This window comes from Pseudorasbora parva, chromosome 2 (assembly GCF_024679245.1).
Source record: "Pseudorasbora parva isolate DD20220531a chromosome 2, ASM2467924v1, whole genome shotgun sequence".
Classification (NCBI taxonomy): Eukaryota; Metazoa; Chordata; class Actinopteri; order Cypriniformes; family Gobionidae; genus Pseudorasbora; species Pseudorasbora parva.
Window position 1 is genome coordinate 4,055,443 of NC_090173.1, and position 20,682 is coordinate 4,076,124.

Consider the following 20,682-nt stretch of genomic DNA (forward strand, 5'->3'; position numbering starts at 1 on the left):
AAGCATTGAGAACTTTGTAAGTGTACAAACAGTTTAATAAGAAGATACTTTATAAACATAGTGACTTACGCGTTCACGGACAGGCACCATCTTGGAAAACAGTCTCGACTCATCGATCCACGAGCGCTGTTCTAAGTGAGCTGGTCGATAGGAATTAAGTTTGTGAAATGTAATAACATGGACATTTTTATTTTTATTTATTTATTTTCTCTGTTGTGTTCAGTGTTTTCTTCCGGAAACAACGGACCATATGAGATTCCAAGTCACAGTTCATCACTTAGCAGAGCGCTCGTGGCTCGATGAGTCGAGACTGTTTTCCAAGATGGCGCCTGTCCGTGAACGCGTAATGTACTATGTTTATTAAGTGTCTTATTATTAAACTCTTTGTACACTTACAAAGTTCTCAATGCTTCGGTTTACATGTAGGGACCCTCATTATGCTACCGTGTTAGTGTGAGGCTATTTTGAGCCTTGTTAGTGGTATTAACTAGCGATTAAATTTCACTACCCTATGCCCCATAGACTAGTGATAACCTAATCGGTTTTTAAAGATAAAACTCTTTACATTCGATTTCCATGAAAACGTATCCCAGAGAACGATCTACTCTGCAACCATCTGTTAATTACCCCTAGGGTCATTTCTCACCGGAGTTGTCCTTGAAGGGCTAGAAACAAAATTAAATTTTTCCTCAGATTTCTGAGCTCCTGCCAATTTGAAAGCACCCTATGACATTATTTCCATCATTATATATTTCCCGCCATTTTGAATTTCCCCAAAAACCTACTTTTGCGAATTCGACCTAGACGGTTCGTCTGATTTGCACGAAAATTGAACCAGATCATCTTCAGCCAGTGCCGACAAAATGTTATGGAATTCAAGTTGATTCGTCAAATCATTTCAGATAAACGCGCAAACAAATTTTACGTAGCGCTTGCGAAAACAGACATAAGGCTGTATCTCCACAACGCTTTATCATATTCAGACCAATCTTGGTACATGTTGGCACAGGCACGTCTGGCAACCTGGCAACCTGCTGCGTTTCGGCACAGCGTCACCTACTGGTCCAGAGATAGGAAAAATGGCTATTTTTGCTTTTTTTTTTTTTTGCTGAACCGTTTGTCCAAAAATCATAAAAGTGGTCTCGTTAGATTCAGGACGTCATGCCGAGTCGACTGATATCTAATTTTATCATGTCGGCCAATTTTTTGCACATCTGTAAATATTATTTGTATTTTACGTGTCTTTTATAACCAGCTTTTTTCTAAAAAATAGCATTATTGCTTTTGTGTAACAATTTAATTTGTCTTGTTTTTATTCTTGTATTGTGACTACTTGCTTTCATTTCTGTACATTTTATATAATTAGTCTTTTATGACCAGTTTTTGTTTCTGTCTTTCAATATTTATGCATGACACATTTACACTTTTTAAAAATGTAATTATTGCATTATTGTTTGCAGGAATTTATTTTATTGCTTGTTTTCTGTTGTGTTTTGTTACAGTGGCTGAGAGGGCTCAACATGCTACATCAGAAGAAAACCCCCAGAAAATGAAGAAACCAACTTCATCAGTTTGACAGTACATGCTGCAAATACGCAAAACTCAACCAAACACAGAAATCCTCTGCAAATGGCAGAACAACATCACAAATATCTACTCCACAGTGGTGTTTTTGTTTTTATTATTATTCATATTTATTGGTTGCTTTGTATTTGGAGCATGATTTCTTCACTTGCTGGTGTTTTTTCTATGTACGGTTTCTTCTGTTGCAGGATGTTGAAGTCTCTTGCTGTTTGCTGTGTGTTTCTGTATTTGGTTGCATTGTGAGTATTTGCAGCATGTGTTGTCAAACTGATGATGTTCAATTAATTTACTAGTGTTTTTTTTCTTTCTATTTTCATGTGTTTTCTTCTGTATCAGTGCATTGAGATTTCTTAGCCAATGTTGGTCTGTTTCTGTATTTCATTTAAGCATGATCCACACTTCTATTGTAACATTTTAATTTATTGCTATGTATTTTTATTATTGTGACTATTTGTTGCGTTTGTTTTGCCTTACTCTAATATTGGTTTAACTTTACCCCATTGCTTTTATATTTCCTTGTATCTGGCTGAAATTGTATCTTTTCTTCCTATCTCAATAAAATGCTGTACTTTACGTTCGTGTAGTGTCTCATTCTTTTATTATTCCTGGCACAATATATCAGTGTAACACAGGGATAATTTCTGGTTCAGTTTTGTGCACTCTGGCATAATATTGGCTCAGTTATGGCTGTTTTCTGGAGCTTCTGGATAAGTTGTGGCTGAGTTCTGGGGTAAAGGTGGTGGCAGTTTGGTTCTTGTCTGGCTGACATTTGGGGATTACGGCGTTGGAATGGGCCAGTTCTGGATGATTTCTGGGTACATTGTAAAACTCTGGGTGAGTCTTGGTTTGCTTCCGGCATTGCTCAGGTTGACTTTCGGCAAAAAGCTCTTGGGCCAACCTTGGACCGTAATTCCATGCGGTATGTGCCAGATCCGGTATGTGCCAGATCCGGCCCAAAGCCAATTTGCTATCTGGGATGCCTCGGATTTGTATGCCTACTTGCTAATTACTCCCAGGTTATTTGACTGATCGGAACCAAACCACTGCAGAAATGTTCTCCGGAGAGAGACTATCAATAATTATAAAAAAAATTACATTTTGAATCATGGTCGCTAAGGGGAGCCAAAATGTTTGATGTGACCGGGACCTCTTTTAATAAAATGGTTATAACTATAAATGATGTATATATTATAACTATATGCTGGCATAAAAACAGAAACGATAAACAAAAGCACGTGGTGTCACAGGCAGAGTGCACCTGGAAAGACAGCAATGGACGACACTCGTCTCATCGTGGAGGTTGAGAAGCACACAGTTCTCTATGATCCACACAGTTTGCTTTATAAAGACTTGCAAGTGAATGAAAACGCATGGGGGGAAGATGGTGAGCGTGAGCAGCTCTTGGTGCTGATGGTAAGTCATTTCAAAGTGTTTTTGACAATCTTTCGTTGTCTCACGAACGATCAACTAAATATGGATAGGTAAATAGAATATACACACATTAATATAGCACACATACAGTATAGACATGTAGATAGACTATGATGTGCGTTATTTTGTCTTTTTAAAAAAAACATTTTTTTAGATAATTTGCTCATTTAGCCTACAATATATCATTAAGAAGTTTCCTCTTAGTTATTAGTCATTTATGAATTATCTTTAATAGGTTTATGATGGGTAATGCATGTAAATTTGATGCCTATCCAATATTTCAAGACAATTTCCTGAAGTTTCTCTTTTTAGCAGTGTGCTTTTCATAGACATATAGTGCGATGGCCTTTCTTCTATCAAAAACTTGCACTAAACAAAATTTAAAAAAGCATGATAAATGATAAATCTTTGCTTTATTTCCATTTCAAATACTTTAAAGAGAAATGCAAATATATCCATTATAAAGTATCTACTCTGTACACAACTGTGAGTGACAACTGCGCGCGACAAACGCTGCCTGTGTGAAAGCAAAAAGTGCGCGCGCTGCTACTGTGTGAAGCCGGCATGAGATCACATGAAAAAAAATCGCAACGATTGACCACTTGGTGGCACTCTAACAGTGGAGAAACACATGAAACTGGCAATATACACATCCACACATTAGTCAGATGAAAATGGGCATTCGTTGTCTTCATTCTGTGTGCCATGATAGCCTATGAGGACACTGGCGAATCGCAAACCCAGTATACGTCATTGGCACAATGCCCTGAAGGAGCCTGAGAATTTTCAAGCCAGTGTTTTTCACAGTATTCCCCTCCTTAGACTCCTGAGTCCAATAATACCAAACATGCCAGGTTTCACCTTATGGTTTGTGAAAAGGTGTACTTTAGCACCTAAAAAACATTTGCGAATGTCTTCGAAACAGTTAGTCCAATCAAAACAAAACCACAACAGGAGATGCAGAATATTTACATAGGTCAATAGCTAAACAATAATGACCAAAAGCCAACATTTTGGAAGTGGTAAAATCTAATTAATACAGCCCATGCTCTCATAGATATAAGTGGATATAACTTTAAAACAAAATGAGATATTTACAACAATGTTGACACATATAATCTATGGCCCCCCTTTGAGGACACCACACCTAAAACAAGCAGAGAGATGATATAACTGTAAAAAATAATAATAATAAAAAAAAAATTCTTAATTAAATTACCTGTATTGCCATGAATGCTCTTTCCCATCTATGATCTGAGTTTATTTGTTTATTTGGATCCCCATTGGCCACTACCTAGGCAGGGACTACTCTTCCTGAGGTCCCAAAAAGAAAAAAATACAAAACTACATTAAAGCTGCAAGAGCAATGAAAGACCCTTGCACCTGTGCCAACACCACCTTGTGGTTTTAGGAACATAGAGCACGGTGTACTATATGCATTTAATTATATAAAAATAGGAGGACTACATCAATCATTTGTATTTGCCACACTTCCTGCTACTGGACTGTATGCTGATCAGAGGGTGGACTTACGCCTGGACATGACCAATGCATCCCTGAAATGTCTGCAGAGAGCGTGTCAATTAAACTATGCCCTGTAAATGCCAACTCGAAAAGACATCCTTAATAAACCCATCTCCGGCACGACGACTCCAATCTATCAAATAATCCTACAAATATCTATTTATCTAATATGACTTCTGAACTGTAATGTTGCCAGAATTATAATCATACACTGTTCGTCAGCCAGAGGAGAACTGGCACCCTGACTGGTTTCTACAACGATTTTTTGACAGTTTTGGTTCCTTGCCACCGATGCTTTTGGCTTGGCTTGCTCATTTGGGGACACCTACATTTCAACCCAATTTTGCCGTTTTTTGCAAACCTATCTGTCCTCCATCTTGTTATTTGTTAAAAACCTACTTTTTCAAACTCATCTTAGACCATTTGTCCGATTTTCACAAAAAATGAACTGTATCGTCTTCAAAATAAATAGTTATTAATTTTGTGTTGATAGACAAAACAGTTTTCATATTCCTTTTAATATTACTCTTAAGGCTGTTTCTCTGCAATGCTTTGACATTTTGACACCAAACTTTGCATGTGTCATTGTCACCTCAATCTGACTACACCACATCAGTTTCGTAACAGCACCACCTATTGGTCGAAAGTGATAGACCATTAAACCATTATTATTGACTGTATTTAAAAATGTACTGCTATTTTGTCTAAAATCAACTTAATAGGTCTTTAATGGCTCATTGTTGGAGGTGGTTTAAGACTTCGAGCCATGCTGGCATGTCTTGTCTTCTTGTCTGCGCTTGGCCCTGATAGTGGCTAATATTTTTAGGCATAGTGATCACAAATCTAAATAAAAGTACCTTCAACTTTGACCGTTATAATAAAATCTCAGAAAATATTTAATGCATTTATTCTTCATTCTTTCATGATGCCGGATAACATTCATGATAGAAATATTGTAGCACTTCAGCACATTTATATTTGCAGTTAAACTATCAGATATAATAATTTCTTTATTTTCAACAAATGCTCAGTAATGGAGAAACGTTCAAATTGATTTTCAACCTCGGATCAAACTAAATATTATTTAGCTTTTATTTTACATTTATTTTATATGATTCACTATTTTTAACAACCATATTATCAAAATGTTGGACATTTCGCTAAATAAACACAAGACTTTTTTTTATTTATTTAGTTTTAGTGGAAACAGGCTAACCTTTGAAATCAGTTATATTAAATTTAATAGGGATTCAGAAATATGAATAATTACATGATTAGTAATTAAGGGAGCAGGAGATAAGATCTTTTTTTTTTAATTGTCCATCTTCATCTTCCTTTATTCCTACTAAAGGAGCAATGTGCTCCAGCACTGGTGGATGAAGACATGGGCTGTGTGCAGTGTGATATTCCTGCTCATGTTCATGTCTCTTGCACTTCAAGAAATCCGTTAAATGATGTTAGAACTTTATTCAGGAATTCCCCAATAAACATTACTAAAGGGAGATGCATTTTTAAGAATGTAGATTTCTTTTTCTAATTACAGTCAGTAACAATACAAATCAAACGCAAATAACAAGCACTCAAAAGAAGTCAGTCAAGAAGCATTAATTAGGCAGTTGATGCTGCTTTCCACACCACTTTTAGACATCCACTTGCAAACTTCATCATTTTGAAGTGCATTCAACTTTGTGAAGTGGACACGGTAAGTTTATATGGACAGACCCTTTTGTCTACTTTTGTCTACTTCATATGTACACTTCAGGCAGCTTCATATAGCACAATGCAACACGATTGTGACGTCACCTCATATCGTGTTTAATTTATCCCACCACAAACAACTCTTTGTGAACAACCCAAGAACACCTATATACCTATAGAATGCTGCATTAAACTATTTTGTAAAGGAAAAAATAATAATAATCAACTCCATAGTGGATTCCAAGTGATCAATGGCTTAGGGCGTTCCAGTTCAGTCCATTGCAATGGTTCGGTCAGTAGTGGACACTCATGCAACGTATGAAATGACGCACATCCGAGTGAACGAGACTTAGGGAAGTTACACTCTAAAATATGCTGGGTTAAAAACAACCCAATTTGGGTTGAAAATGGACTAACCCAGCAATTGGGTTGTTTTAACCCAACGGTTGAGTTGTTTTAAACCCGCAATTGGGTTGTTTAATAACCCAATTGCTGATTTAAAACAACCCAACCTCTGAGTTAAAACAACAATTTAACAAATTTGCCAATTTTTTTGTTATCATTTTTCAACAGACTTGTTAAACTCATGAAGGTCCACCTCTTAACCAAGCCCGCAGTGGATTAGAGCAAATCAGGTACCGCGGATGACAATGCCCATCATGGTTTGAAAACGCCCCACTGATTGGGAAACACCCACTTGTGTTCTGCAGAGAAACACACCAGCATGATCTTGTGCTCATCAACTACAAATCACTGTTAGTTCAGTGTCACTGTCTCCACCCATGTGTGCTACCGGCTTTCATCACAGTTTCAATGCTGATCCAACACACTTTAAACATTGAAATGTCAATCTCCACCAAAATGATTGTCTGGATCAAAACTCAACATTGTATCAATGTCACCATGCTGTCTGGGGTGGTTTCTCCACCGCATGGATCTTCATGTGTTTCTTCAGGTGACTTTTAGTAGAGAAACTCTTCCCGCACTGATCACACGTGTGCGGCTTCTCTCTGCTGTGAATCCTCTCATGTCTTTTCAGATCTGATGACTGACTGAAATTCTTGTCACAGTGTGAACACTTGTAAGGTGTTTCTCCAGTGTGAATCCTCTCATGTATTTTCAGATCTGATGACCGAATGAATCTCTTGTCACAGTGTGAACACTTGTAAGGTGTTTCTCCAGTGTGAATCCTCTCATGTGTTTTCAGAGCTGATGACTGACTGAATCTCTTGTCACAGTGTGAACACTTGTAAGGTTTTTCTCCAGTGTGGATCCTCTCATGTGTTTTCAGATGTCCTGACCGACTGAATCTCTTGTCACATTGTGAACACTTGTGAGGTTTTTCTCCAGTGTGAATCCTCTGGTGCTGTTTTAACTTACTCCCTGTAGTAAAAGTCTTCTCACACTCAAAGCACATGTAGTCTCTCACGCCAGTGTGTATTTTCTCATGTGCTTGTAGAGTTTGCAGCAGTGAAAAACTCTTTCCACACACAGAACATGAATGTGGCTTCTCCTTCGTATGAACTCTCAGGTGTCTCTTCAGGGTTGATGTATCAATAAATGTTTTGCTGCACTGATCACATGAGTACGGCTTCTCTCCTGTGTGGATCTTCATGTGACTTTTAAGGTTTGATGATTGATTGAATCTTTTCCCACATTGATAACATGGGAATGGTTTCACCCCAGTGTGGATCCTCATGTGAACATCAAGAGATGCCTTATGTGTTAAACTCTTCCCACATTGATCACATGAGAACGGCTTCTCTCCTGTGTGAACTCTCATGTGAAGGTTAAGATTACGTTTCTTTGAAAAGCTCATTTCACATTTATTGCATGCGTACGGATTCTCTCCGGTGTGGATCTTCATATGTTCCTTAAGAATTTGTTTGTATGTGAAACTCTTCCTGCACTGATCACATGAGAACGGCTTCTCTCCTGTGTGGATCTTCATGTGACTTTTAAGGTTTGATAATTGATTGAAACTTTTTCCACATTGATCACATGGGAATGGTTTCACCCCAGTGTGGATCCTCATGTGAACATCAAGAGATGCCTTTTGAGTGAATCTCTTCCCACATTGATCACATGAGAACGGCTTCTCTCCTGTGTGAACTCTCATGTGAAGCTTAAGATTACGTTTCTTTGAAAAGCTCTTTTCACATTTATTGCATGCGTACGGCTTCTCTCCGGTGTGGATCTTCATATGTTCCTTAAGAATTTTTTTGTATGTGAAGCTCTTCCCGCACTGATCACATGAGAACGGCTTCTCTCCGGTGTGGATCCTCATGTGAAGCTCAAGATTAAATGTGTTAGTGAAACTCTTTCCACACTGAGTGCAGGTTGTAGATTTCTTGGCTCTTGTTTTCTTCATAAATGTCTTTTTAGTCTTTGAGCGACTCAGAGGTTTTTCTCCAGGTTTGACATGATGTTCCTCCTCCACTTCACTCAGTTCTTCACTCTCCTCGCTCTCTTCCATCATGTCTGAAACCAAAGAAAAATATATATTTGATAAATGACAATATTATCTAATGTAATAATTAGCATTTCAAATTATGCAGCATTGCCATGATTTTGGCACCAAATTTTATTTGACTAAAAACTGTCATTTCTAAGGGCCTTTTCTAAAACTATTCGCGTGGCTTCATAACATGATTGTAGAGCCGCTGTAGTGAGATGGGCTTTGTAACGACGTCTTTAGTGCCTTTATGGGTCTTGAGAGAGGAAATGACATTGGTGTCAATGAAGGCCTTTCTGAACCATCGGATTTCAACACTAATATCTTAATTTGTGTCTGAAGATGAAGAAAGGTCTAACGGGTGTCCAACGGCATGAGTAATTAATGACAGAATTTTCATTTTTGGGTGAACTAACCCTTTAAGTCTGTTTGACTGACATGTTACGCAACCAATCACAGTTCGTTTTGTTCCGAGTCATGTTTTGGGGTGCAAAAAATGTCATTTGGGAGCTTATTTGACCCGATGGTGACAATCCATATGAAAGTGTCTCAAACCTCCCTCTACTGACCATTTGTTAAATTCAGTACCTATTTGAGAGTGTAACTGTTTCTCTAAATGTGCTGAAGTGTTGAGTCTTCCTATCATGAATGTTCTCCAGCATCATGAATGAATGAAGAATAAACACCAACCTCTTTGTTCTTCAGGATCTTCAGTGTGTTTCATTCTGCAGGTTCTGGATCACTCGTGTTCTCACTGTCCTCTTTAATAAACTCAGTCTTTGCAGATTTCAGCTCTTCCTGATGCTTTGATGCTCGTCTTCACTTGTAGACTGATGGGAATATTCCAACATTTATTGATCAACGGATGTGGGAGGAGCTTCACTGATGATGTGATTGCTGTGGGAGGAGCTTCACTGATGATGAATTCCAGTGTGGGAGGAGCTGATCTGCTAAGATCAAAACTATTTCTGTTACTGAATTTGTTTTAAAACTAAATGATAACAGAACATAAATAATGTAATGAAATTATTCCAAATATAAATAATGATAAGAAAAAAAATGAAAGCATAAAGAAAGAAATAAACATACATTTAGTAACCAACAGTTTGTTTGTTTTTTCAATTCAACTTTATTTCCAGACTCAAGGTCCATTAGAGAAGAGACATACAACAACTAACACAAAATTACAAACAGTACAAAACATTTAAACGAAACAATTATACCAGTACTTACATAAACTGACTTTTTTAAACTTGACCCACAAAGGAACAGTATTAAAGGAAGTACAGTTACTCTAAAAAGGTTAATCTTAACCTGATCTGAAAACAAATGACATTCTCACCAACATATTTACTTGGCCATATAACATTAGTTGTAATGCCCATTATATCAGTACAGGAAACCTTTTCCACTTCATACAGTTCATTCTTTACCCAATTGAACAAGGCAGAATAATGTCTTCTGAGTTCAACTATATTCTCGGCTCCAGAAATAGAGCATGGTAATATCACATTATTCCTATTCGATGCTCTTACATTCTTCCAGAAATCATTTACATTATAATGTAACAGATTTTCTGCCACTGCTCTCATAGTTTGTTCATCAAATCCCCTCAGTCTGTTGACACCAATGAAATGAGCTTTAAGTGTGAATTTACAGGAGATGTGAAGACATCATCATAATAAATGAGGTGAAAACAGGAACTATTGAGATGAAATAAAGAGTCTTTTCAGCAGCTCTGTTAATATTGATGAGCCTCAGACTATCAACACTCATTCAACAAGACATTCAGGATCATCAGCAGATCATCTCACTTTATTCTGACTGTTTGCTCTTACAAACACATTATTACACTCAGGATATATGACAAAAGACTATTCAACTGCTCTATAGGACAATTCACCATGACGTCACAACAGTAATAAACGTTTGTCCGGGTGGCAAAAGCCGAAGCGTTCCTATGGCAACACTAGTAAATTGCTTGGGATTCAGACATAGTTAACATGATTATTGAGGGACTGATTAATTAATTCAGGAGATAGCGATACGTGAAACGCCTAACCTTGCTCCAGTAGATATAGTGCTAGTCTAATACCATCATTTTTAAATGAGCCTCAGCCTACCATTGAGTAGTTATTTTAGTGACTGTTGCTGTTTGATTTACTATATGTTAGGCTATCGTAGATGGTCTATTTCCCTGTTATCTAACTAAAAAGGCTATGATGGTTTTCTGTTGCTATACTGTATAATGGAGTCGGATCAGATAGCACAGACGTGAGCTTCTGACGGTCACAAGGATAGCGTGCTGTAGACAAGCGCTCCTCCGCTAACGTTAGGCATTCACTCAAACTAGCCAGTGTGGTACACGCATCAATCATCCATCAGCTGACAACTATGTTCTGCTTTTCCTATTTCTTCCATTGCCATTCGATCAGTAGCCTACATGACACTAAAAGTTCGGTCTCTTCCTACTTTACTTCAGGCAGTGACTGGCAATGAGTTCGATCTTTAAAAGAGATCTAAAGTTTACTAATATTAGTCTTGAATTGCCCCAGCTGAAGATAATTATGCTCTGCTATGATTTTGTAGATGGACCGTTTTGAGAATTCTTCTCTGTAGCACCTCTTCTGACGATGTCCTCTCGCTTTAGCCTCCTCACACACTGGTTTTGCTGGATATATTTACTTTTTTCTGAAGGAAATCGATACAGTCCTACACCTTTTGGTGTATATCTGACGGAGCAACCCCAAACACAACACGTTTTCATCATAGTTTCAACTTTAATCAACAACAATGTTCTTAACTCTGTAAATGTTAACAGTAGCCGGCTGATCTCTTCAGTTTGTCAGTAGAAGACGCTCGCGTTCTGCCACCCGGAAGTATCCTGGTGCCCATTGTTTACAAACAATCTGAAATGCTCTATTAAAAGATAATTTACCACAAAATGACATAGTTTAACTTTATTATAACTACATTCAATATAATAAATTCATTTGATCATTAACATGTTAGTTCTGTACATAAACTGACAATGACCATAAAACCTTTAATAATAAAGAGCACCACAAAGCAAAATGTATTGTTTCCGGGTTTCAAAATGAACATTTATGTATAGATTTAAAATGTCTCATATGGCTCAATATACATTTACATGTAATCATTTAGCAAACGCTTTTATCCAAAGCGACTTACAAAAGAGGAGAGCAATAGAAGCAACTAAACAAACAAGGGCAACAGCATGCAAGGGCTGTAAGAAGTCTCAGTTAATCGAACAGAACACAAACTTTTTTTATTTTTAGCTCCTTATAAAATGTTAAATATAACATTTTAACATCACTGAATCCCACTGTATGTCGCGATCGAAAGTAAATGCAAACACTATAGATTACAATAACATAAAAATTTGCATCTTCGCATGACATGCCATTCAATATGCTTCATAAAATGCATGATTTTAGAGATTTCATCCTCAGATTTTAAATAAAGCTTGACCACACTTGTGGCTTCACATTAGCTGTGGTTATAAGTTGTTATACTACAGTCACATAATATTTTTATACATTTAAAAATATATTTTAATATTTGATTATTTTTGTTTTAAAGTTTGGGCCTATATATATTCATATTAAACAGTAATTCTGAGTCTTGAATTGTAAACTCTTTAGTGTTGGCTTTCTTGATATATGTTACTTATGTGTCTTAAGAGCGTATACTTAAGTATACTTAAAGAGAGCCAGCCCTTTTATTTGGGGTATGTCGAAATGGGGGGTGACTGGCAAGTGGTTAAGCATTTTTTGTTGGTAAAATGAATTCAAAAGTTTGAAGATGTGTTGAAAACTGTATTTTCCAACTTTGAAGTGTCACTAATACAACTCATTGTGAGACATCCTCCACTTCACTCTTCCATCAGGTCTGGTTTATTCATTTAATTTTCAGTATATCAGTTGCACAGTTAAGTGGAGTAGATTGTATATGTTTACATTTTGGAGCACAGTTTTTTATTAGCATTATCCGTGTCCTACATGTTTTACTCAACCTTGTTAAGGCTGCCATGATTTTCCTCATTTGAAATAAAAGAGCATTTCTCAAAATTCTAACGCAAAGGAAGTGACATCATCGGGGCTCTTTCTGAAACATGATGGGAGGACAAGAAAATAATCTCAGTCCATCGTCTCAAACTGTACAGTGTTGATCACATTCATCAACCGTTTTACCAAAGTTACAGTGAGAAGAATAATCTCTATAACTGTGAATAATTTATGAGAAATAAAACTTTATCAGTAACTATAAATCAGATTAAGCAAGTTTTGCTTAAAACCCTGTCAGGCATTCTGGATTTACTTTATATATTTTGTTTAAATTCGTTGTTTACTGTCAATTACTAGAAAAAAAATCCAAATCAAAGTCAAAATCACTATACTGTAAACCATATTGAGAAATGTACAACATTTTGGTAACATGGTTGCAAAAAAATAGTGAATCATACAAAAGCTAAATAATATTTAGTTTGACCTGATGTTGACAATCAATATGAACGTTTCTCCCTTTACTGACCATTTGTTGAACACAAGCAAGAAAACAATATATTTGATAGTGTGACTCAGTGTTGTAGTCGAGTCACCAACTGTCGAGTCCGAGTCAAGTCTCAAGTCCCAGTGTTCCGAGTCCATGTCCGAGTCCATTTTTGACACAGAAATACTCCATCAAACGTTCAACTTAGTTTTTGAAACTGTGTCTATGTTTAGGATGGGAATCCAAGTCTTTAACAGTGTAAAAAGCTTGGAATGCATGAAACAGCATCCCCCCCCCCCCCCTTTAATTGTGGCAGGTGATGGAGGCATTGAAGGGAATTTCTTAGTGCTGAATAGAACTTCTGTCCCTTTGTGGAATGGTTTTACCTTCCTTGGTGGGTCCCAAGATGGTAATAATAATTTGTTCGATTTATATAGCGCTTTTCAAGGCACTCGAAGAGCTTTACATTCCTACTAAAGCCGTCGAAGGATGGTCCTTTTTTGCTGGCCTCACTAACACCTCTACCAGGAGCTGCCTAGTTAACCCAGTTGGTCTCCCATCCAGGTACTGACCAGGCTCAGCCCTGTTAGCTTCAGTGGGAAACCAGTCTTGGCCTACAGGGTGATATGACTGCTGGTAACTGCAGATCATGTGGCAATTTACTCAGTAGTCTGGACACATACGATCCGCATCTTAGTTCTACATTGCCAGGCTTACCTAGTTGTCGCAACGTTCCCACCAAAGATCTCACCCTCAGAGCATACATCTGGAATGTTTTGATGTCTCCAGTGTTGATGCTCGGTCCCTGCATCAATTTCACTATGCGGTGGTCACTCCATCAATTTCACTATGCGGTGTAACGCCAATTGATGTTGCTGGCCATACTGCTTGTTGAGTGGATCCATTGTATGGGAATAAGGATGATGAGAACTGCTGTAAGATTAAGCAATTAGCTGTGCTTCCTCAAGCTTGAGATGTTCTAGCAGAATATGGAATTTGAAGCACTCTGTGGTATCAGCTGGCAGAATGTTTTCAAAGGCAAGCTTAAGCCGTGCAAACTCCCTGGGGTTTGGGTGAATCAGGTCATCAGGAATCGTAGGCGTAGGGCCACGATATACTCGTTCTTGGTCAACCAATGCACTTGGAGAGTGGTGGTGTCTTCTCCTACTCCTAGATGAAAGCTTGTGTCGTTGCCTGAAGGAAGATTGTGGAGAGGGAAATCAGACATGACTCCTTGGAACCATGTTGGCTTCAGGTCATCCATCTTTTCCTTTACTAATCGGTCTTTCAACGGACTGATGTTACGCTTTTGTTGCCTGGAGGAGCTCAGGTGCAGGTTTCTCATGCCATCTACAGAAGAGAACAGACTTTCTTGACTGCTTGAATACTCCTACACCTAATACTCCTAATACTTTCCTACACTTTCCGCTGAGCTACTACCTTGAGATGTATCATGAGATACTTGGCCGTATTTTGGATTCGACCCTGTTCTAGTCACTCTAGGCATCCGTGGGGCTGGTACTGGTTTAGGGCAGTCTAGGGTCTCTGACAGACCAGATACAGGTAATGGAGATAATCTCTGAGGGAGTTGCGGCTGCTGAGTTTGCCACAAACTGTTTTACCTCTGCTTGTATTTCAGACATCTGTGACGTGAACTTACTTTTGGCCCTGCTTTAGATCATCTCTTTCTTCCTTCAGCTGTTGAACTGTGCTAATCAGGTCACTGTGGAGTTTCCTCACATCAGCATTTTCCTTCTGTAATGCTTCCACATGCTGGTCCCACCGATCTGTGGTATACCATTGTTGTGGACTGTGATAATCATCAATGATTTGCTGCGTTTTATGCTGCATCAAAGGTTGCTTCTCAATATCTGTGGAAAACTCTGTCTCCGGCTCGAAGGACCATAAAGAACACTGATTTCTTTCACCCGGGGGTTGCCAGTTGGGAACTAGTTCACCACAGATGTCCGGTTAGAGACATGAAGTAGCAAGATTTTTCCTATGTTCTTTGCTCTTTATTTCATCACATTGGTACAGATCAGTACATTGCTGCTTCTAAGACCGTGAGTGGGTTTGTGTGTGGTCTAGAACAAAGCATACAATAAACTGCGCGCGACAAACGCTGCCTGTGTGAAAGCAAAAAGTGCACGCACTGCTACTGCTTTACACACGCGCTGCTTCGGGGCTGCCTACGCCCTGCTTACGCGTGCAGTGTGAAGCCGGCGTGAGATCAAATGAAAAAAAATCGCAACGATTGACCACTTGGTGGCACTCTAACAGTGGAGAAACAAATGAAACTGACAATATACACATCCACACATTCTGTGTCTTCATTCTGTGTGCCATGATAGCCTATGAGGACACTGGCGTATCGCAAACCCAGTATACGTCATTGGCACAATGCCCTGAAGGAGCCTGAGAATTTTCAAGCCAGTGTTTTTCACAGTATTCCCCTCCTTAGACTCCTGAGTCCAATAATACCAAACATGCCAGGTTTCACCTTATGGTTTGTGAAAAGGTGTACTTTAGCACCTAAAAAACATTTGCGAATGTCTTCGAAACAGTTAGTCCAATCAAAACAAAACCACAACAGGAGATGCAGAATATTTACATAGGTCAATAGCTAAACAATAATGACCAAAAGCCAACATTTTGGAAGTGGTAAAATCCAATTAGTACAGCCCATGCTCTCATAGATATAAGTGGATATAACTTTAAAACAAAATTAGATATTTACAACAATGTTGACACATATAATCTATGGCCCCCCTTTGAGGACACCACACCTAAAACAAGCAGAGAGATGATATAACTGTAAAAATAAATAATAATAAAAAAAAATTATTCTTAATTAAATTACCTGTATTGCCATGAATGCTCTCTCCCATCTATGATCTGAGTTTATTTGTTTATTTGGATCCCCATTGGCCACTACCTAGGCAGGGACTACTCTTCCTGAGGTCCCAAAAAGAAAAAAATACAAAACTACATTAAAGCTGCAAGAGCAATGAAAGACCCTTGCACCTGTGCCAACACCACCTTGTGGTTTTAGGAACATAGAGCACGGTGTACTATATGCATTTAATTATATAAAAATAGGAGGACTACATCAATCATTTGTATTTGCCACACTTCCTGCTACTGGACTGTATGCTGATCAGAGGGTGGACTTACGCCTGGACATGACCAATGCATCCCTGAAATGTCTGCAGAGAGTGTGTCAATTAAACTATGCCCTGTAAATGCCAACTCGAAAAGACATCCTTAATAAACCCATCTCCGGCACGACGACTCCAATCTATCAAATAATCCTACAAATATCTATTTATCTAATATGACTTCTGAACTGTAATGTTGCCAGAATTATAATCATACACTGTTCGTCAGCCAGAGGAGAACTGGCACCCTGACTGAGCCTGGTTTCTACCAAGATTTTTTGACAGTTTTGGTTCCTTGCCACCGGTGCTTTTGGCTTGGCTTGCTCATTTGGGGACACTTACATTTCAACCCAATTTTGCCGTGTTTTGCAAACCTATCTGTCCTCCATCTTGTTATTTGTTAAAAACCTACTTTTTCAAACTCATCTTAGACCATTTGTCCGATTTTCACAAAAATTGAACTGTATCGTCTTCAGACCATGCCGACAAATAGTTATTCATTTTGTGTTGATAGACAAAACAGTTTTCATATGTAACGAGTGAATGTTGTTACACTAGATTATTGAAATAAGTAGTACTTTACTATTAATTTTGGAGTAACTTTTATTTTGAAATTCGTTTTGGAAGAAAAGTCTGAACTATAGTCATGTGATTATAAGCATAATATGCTTGTAATTTACAAAGTGTTTTCATTTCTTTATATTTGTATATTTGTATTTTGGGTTTTTGTTTTACGGATTTATTTGTGCAAGTGTAAAAAGTTAAAAACGTACTATACGTAAGTGACGTCATGCGCAAGTGTGAGGTGAAAACTGATGTAATTTCCGTGCGCGCTCTCTCTTTCACTAGATGTCATGGAGAGAGGTACGTTTTTACTAGCTCCTCGCAAATGTGCTTCAATTGTGTTTAGTAGTTGTTGTTTAGCGATTATCTGTGGAAAATGAGTTTATTTAATAACCTTTCTTTAATCAGAGGTTGTTAATTTGAAGTGAGAATGTTAAGAGTACATTTAATCGATTTATGAAGTTTAGTAATGGCCGCTGTTGCACGTGCGATATGCGGATCGCGGTTTGTTATAGAACTATGCATTTTATGAAGTTGAATTTCCATTCATGTTACTTGAGTACTTGAGTTGAGTACATTTGTGAATGTGTTGTATTTGTTTATCTCTAATGATCCATACGATCCATGTATTTGTTTATCGCTAATGATCCATAAGTTAAATGCATTTTCTTGCATATGTATTTACATTAAGACATTATGTGATGATTGACAGGTACAGCTAGACCAGAGATGTTGATGGATTGTGTCTGATGGTGTCTGTTTTGTTTTGACACAGGTATGTAAATGGATCATTAGTATCTTTCTTGTATTCTTCTTGTATTCTTCCGTACTTTTTATTATTATTTTTGTTTTCTCTTATTATTGTAATTGTTTCTCTAATTCTTACTGTATGTTATGCTCTCTCTTTCGCTGGATGTCATGGAGAGAGGCACAGCTAGACCAGAGATGTTGATGGATTGTGTCTGATGGTGTCTGTTTTGTTTTGACACAGAGAGAAACCCTCAATCGTGCAAATAAGAGAACCATTTCAACTGCATCATTGTGTGGGCTCTTATTATTATTCGTCTAAAAATAAAAACAATTAAACACAACGCAGAAGAAAACCCACTACACATATACCTTTTATTATTACTCTTAAGGCTGTTTCTCTGCAATGCTTTGACATTTTGACACCAAACTTTGCATGTGTCATTGTCACCTCAATCTGACTACACCACATCAGTTTCGTAACAGCGCCACCTATTGGTCGAAAGTGATAGACCATTAAATCATTCTTATTGACTGTATTTAAAAATGTACTGCTATTTTGCCTAAAATCTTAAAAAACTTAATAGGTCTTTAATGGCTCATTGTTGCATTTGGATTGAGACTTCCAGCCATGCTGGCATGTCTTGTCTTCTTGTCTGCGCTTGGCCCCGATAGTGGCTAATATTTTTAGGCATAGTGATCACAAATCTAAATAAAAGTACCTTGAACTTTGACCCTTTTATAATACAATACAAATATTTAATGCATTTATTCTTCATTCTTTCATGATGCCGGAGAACATTCATGATAGAAATATTGAAGCACTTCAGCACATTTATATTTGCAGTTAAACTATCAGATATAATAATTTCTTTATTTTCAACAAATGCTCAGTAAAGGAGAAACGTTCAAATTGATTTTCAACCTCGGATCAAACTAAATATTATTTTAGCTTTTATTTTACATTTATTTTATATGATTCACTATTTTTAACAACCATATTATCAAAATGTTGGACATTTCACTAAATAAACACAAGACATTTTTTTTATTTAGTTTTAGTGGAAACAGGCTTACCTTTGAGATCAGTTATATTAAATTTAATAGGGATTCAGAAATATGAATAATTTCGTGATTAGTAATTAAGGGAGCAGGAGATAAGATCTTTTTTTTTAATTGTCCATCTTCATCTTCCTTCATTCGTACTAAAGGAGCAATGTGCTCCAGCACTGGTGGATGAAGACATGGGCTGTGTGCAGTGTGATATTCCTGCTCATGTTCATGTCTCTTGCACTTCAAGAAATCCGTTAAATGATGTTAGAACTTTATTCAGGAATTCCCCAATAAACATTACTAAAGGGAGATGCATTTTTAAGAATGTAGATTTATTTTTCTAATTACAGTCAGTAACAATACAAATCAAACGCAAATAACAAGCACTCAAAAGAAGTCAGTCAAGAAGCATTAATTAGGCAGTTGATGCTGCTTTCCACACCACTTTTAGACATCCACTTGCAAACTTCATCATTTTGAAGTGCATTCAACTTTGTGAAGTGGACAAGGGAAGTTTATATGGACAGTTCCATTTCAGTCCATTGCAATGGTTCGGTCAGTAGTGGACACTCATGCAACGTATGCAATGACGCACATCCAAATGAACGAGACTTAGGGAAGTTACACTCTAAAAAATGCTGGGTTAAAAACAACCCAAGCTGGGTTGAAAATGGACAAACTCAGCAATTGGATTGTTTTAACCCAACGGTTGAGTTGTTTTAACCCCGCAATTGGGTTGTTTAATAACCCAATTGCTGGTTTAAAACAACCCAATCTCTGGGTTAAAACAACAATTTAGCCAATTTTTTTGTTACCATTTTTCAACAGACTTGTTAAACTCATGAAGGTCCACCCCTAAACCAAGCCCGCAGTGGATTAGAGCAAATCGGGTACCGCGGATGACAATGCCCATCATGGTTTGAAAACGCCCCACTGATTGGGAAACACCCACTTGTGTTCTGCAGAGAAACACACCCGCATGATCTTGTTCTCATCAACTACAAATCACTGTTAGTTCAGTGTCACTGTCTCCACCCGTGTGTGCTGTTGACTTTCATCACAGCTTCAATGCTGATCCAACACACTTTAAACATTGAAATGTCAATCTCCACCAAAATGATTGTCTGGATCAAAACTCAACATTGTATCAATGTCACCATGCTGTCTGGGGTGGTTTCTCCACCGCATGGATCTTCATGTGTTTCTTCAGGTGACTTTTAATAGAGAAACTCTTCCCGCACTGCTCACACGTGTGCGGCTTCTCTCTGCTGTGGATCCTCTCATGTGTTTTCAGATGTCCTAACTGACTGAATCTCTTGTCACAGTGTGAACACTTGTAAGGTTTTTCTCCAGTGTGAATCCTCTGGTGCTGTTTTAACTTACTCCCTGTTGTAAAAGTCTTCTCACACTCAAAGCACATGTAGTCTCTCACACCAGTGTGTATTTTCTCATGTGTTTGTAAAGTTTGCAGCAGTGAAAAACTCTTTCCACACACAGAACATGAATGTGGCTTCTCCTTCGTATGAACTCTCAGGTGTCTCTTCAGGTTTGATTTATCAATAAATGTTTTGCTGCACTGATCACATGAGTACGGCTTCTCTCCTGTGTGGATATTCATGTGACTTTTAAGGTTTGTTGATTGATTGAAACTTTTTCCACATTGATCACATGGGAATGGTTTCACCCCAGTGTGGATCCTCATGTGAACATCAAGAGATGCCTTTTGACTGAAACTCTTCCCACATTGATCACATGAGAACGGCTTCTCTCCTGTGTGAACTCTCATGTGAAGCTTAAGATTACATTTCTTTGAAAATCTCTTTTCACATTTATTGCATGCGTACGGATTCTCTCCGGTGTGGATCTTCATGTGAAGCTCAAGATTATATGTGTTAGTGAAACTCTTTCCACACTGAGTGCAGGTTGTAGATTTCTTTGCTCTTTTCTTTATAAATG

At 37.8% G+C, this 20,682-nt stretch overlaps 1 protein-coding gene across 1 annotated transcript in view; it reads right to left on the reverse strand.

Annotated features, from left to right (window-relative positions):
• The window catches only part of LOC137048117 (uncharacterized), a 137,932-nt gene that overhangs the window by 104,818 nt on the left and 12,432 nt on the right, over window positions 1–20,682 (reverse strand). The window contains 3 exon segments of the mRNA XM_067426123.1: window positions 7,140–7,631; window positions 7,800–8,434; window positions 19,910–20,649. Of these exon segments, the coding sequence (XP_067282224.1) occupies window positions 7,140–7,631; window positions 7,800–8,434; window positions 19,910–20,649 (1,867 nt within the window).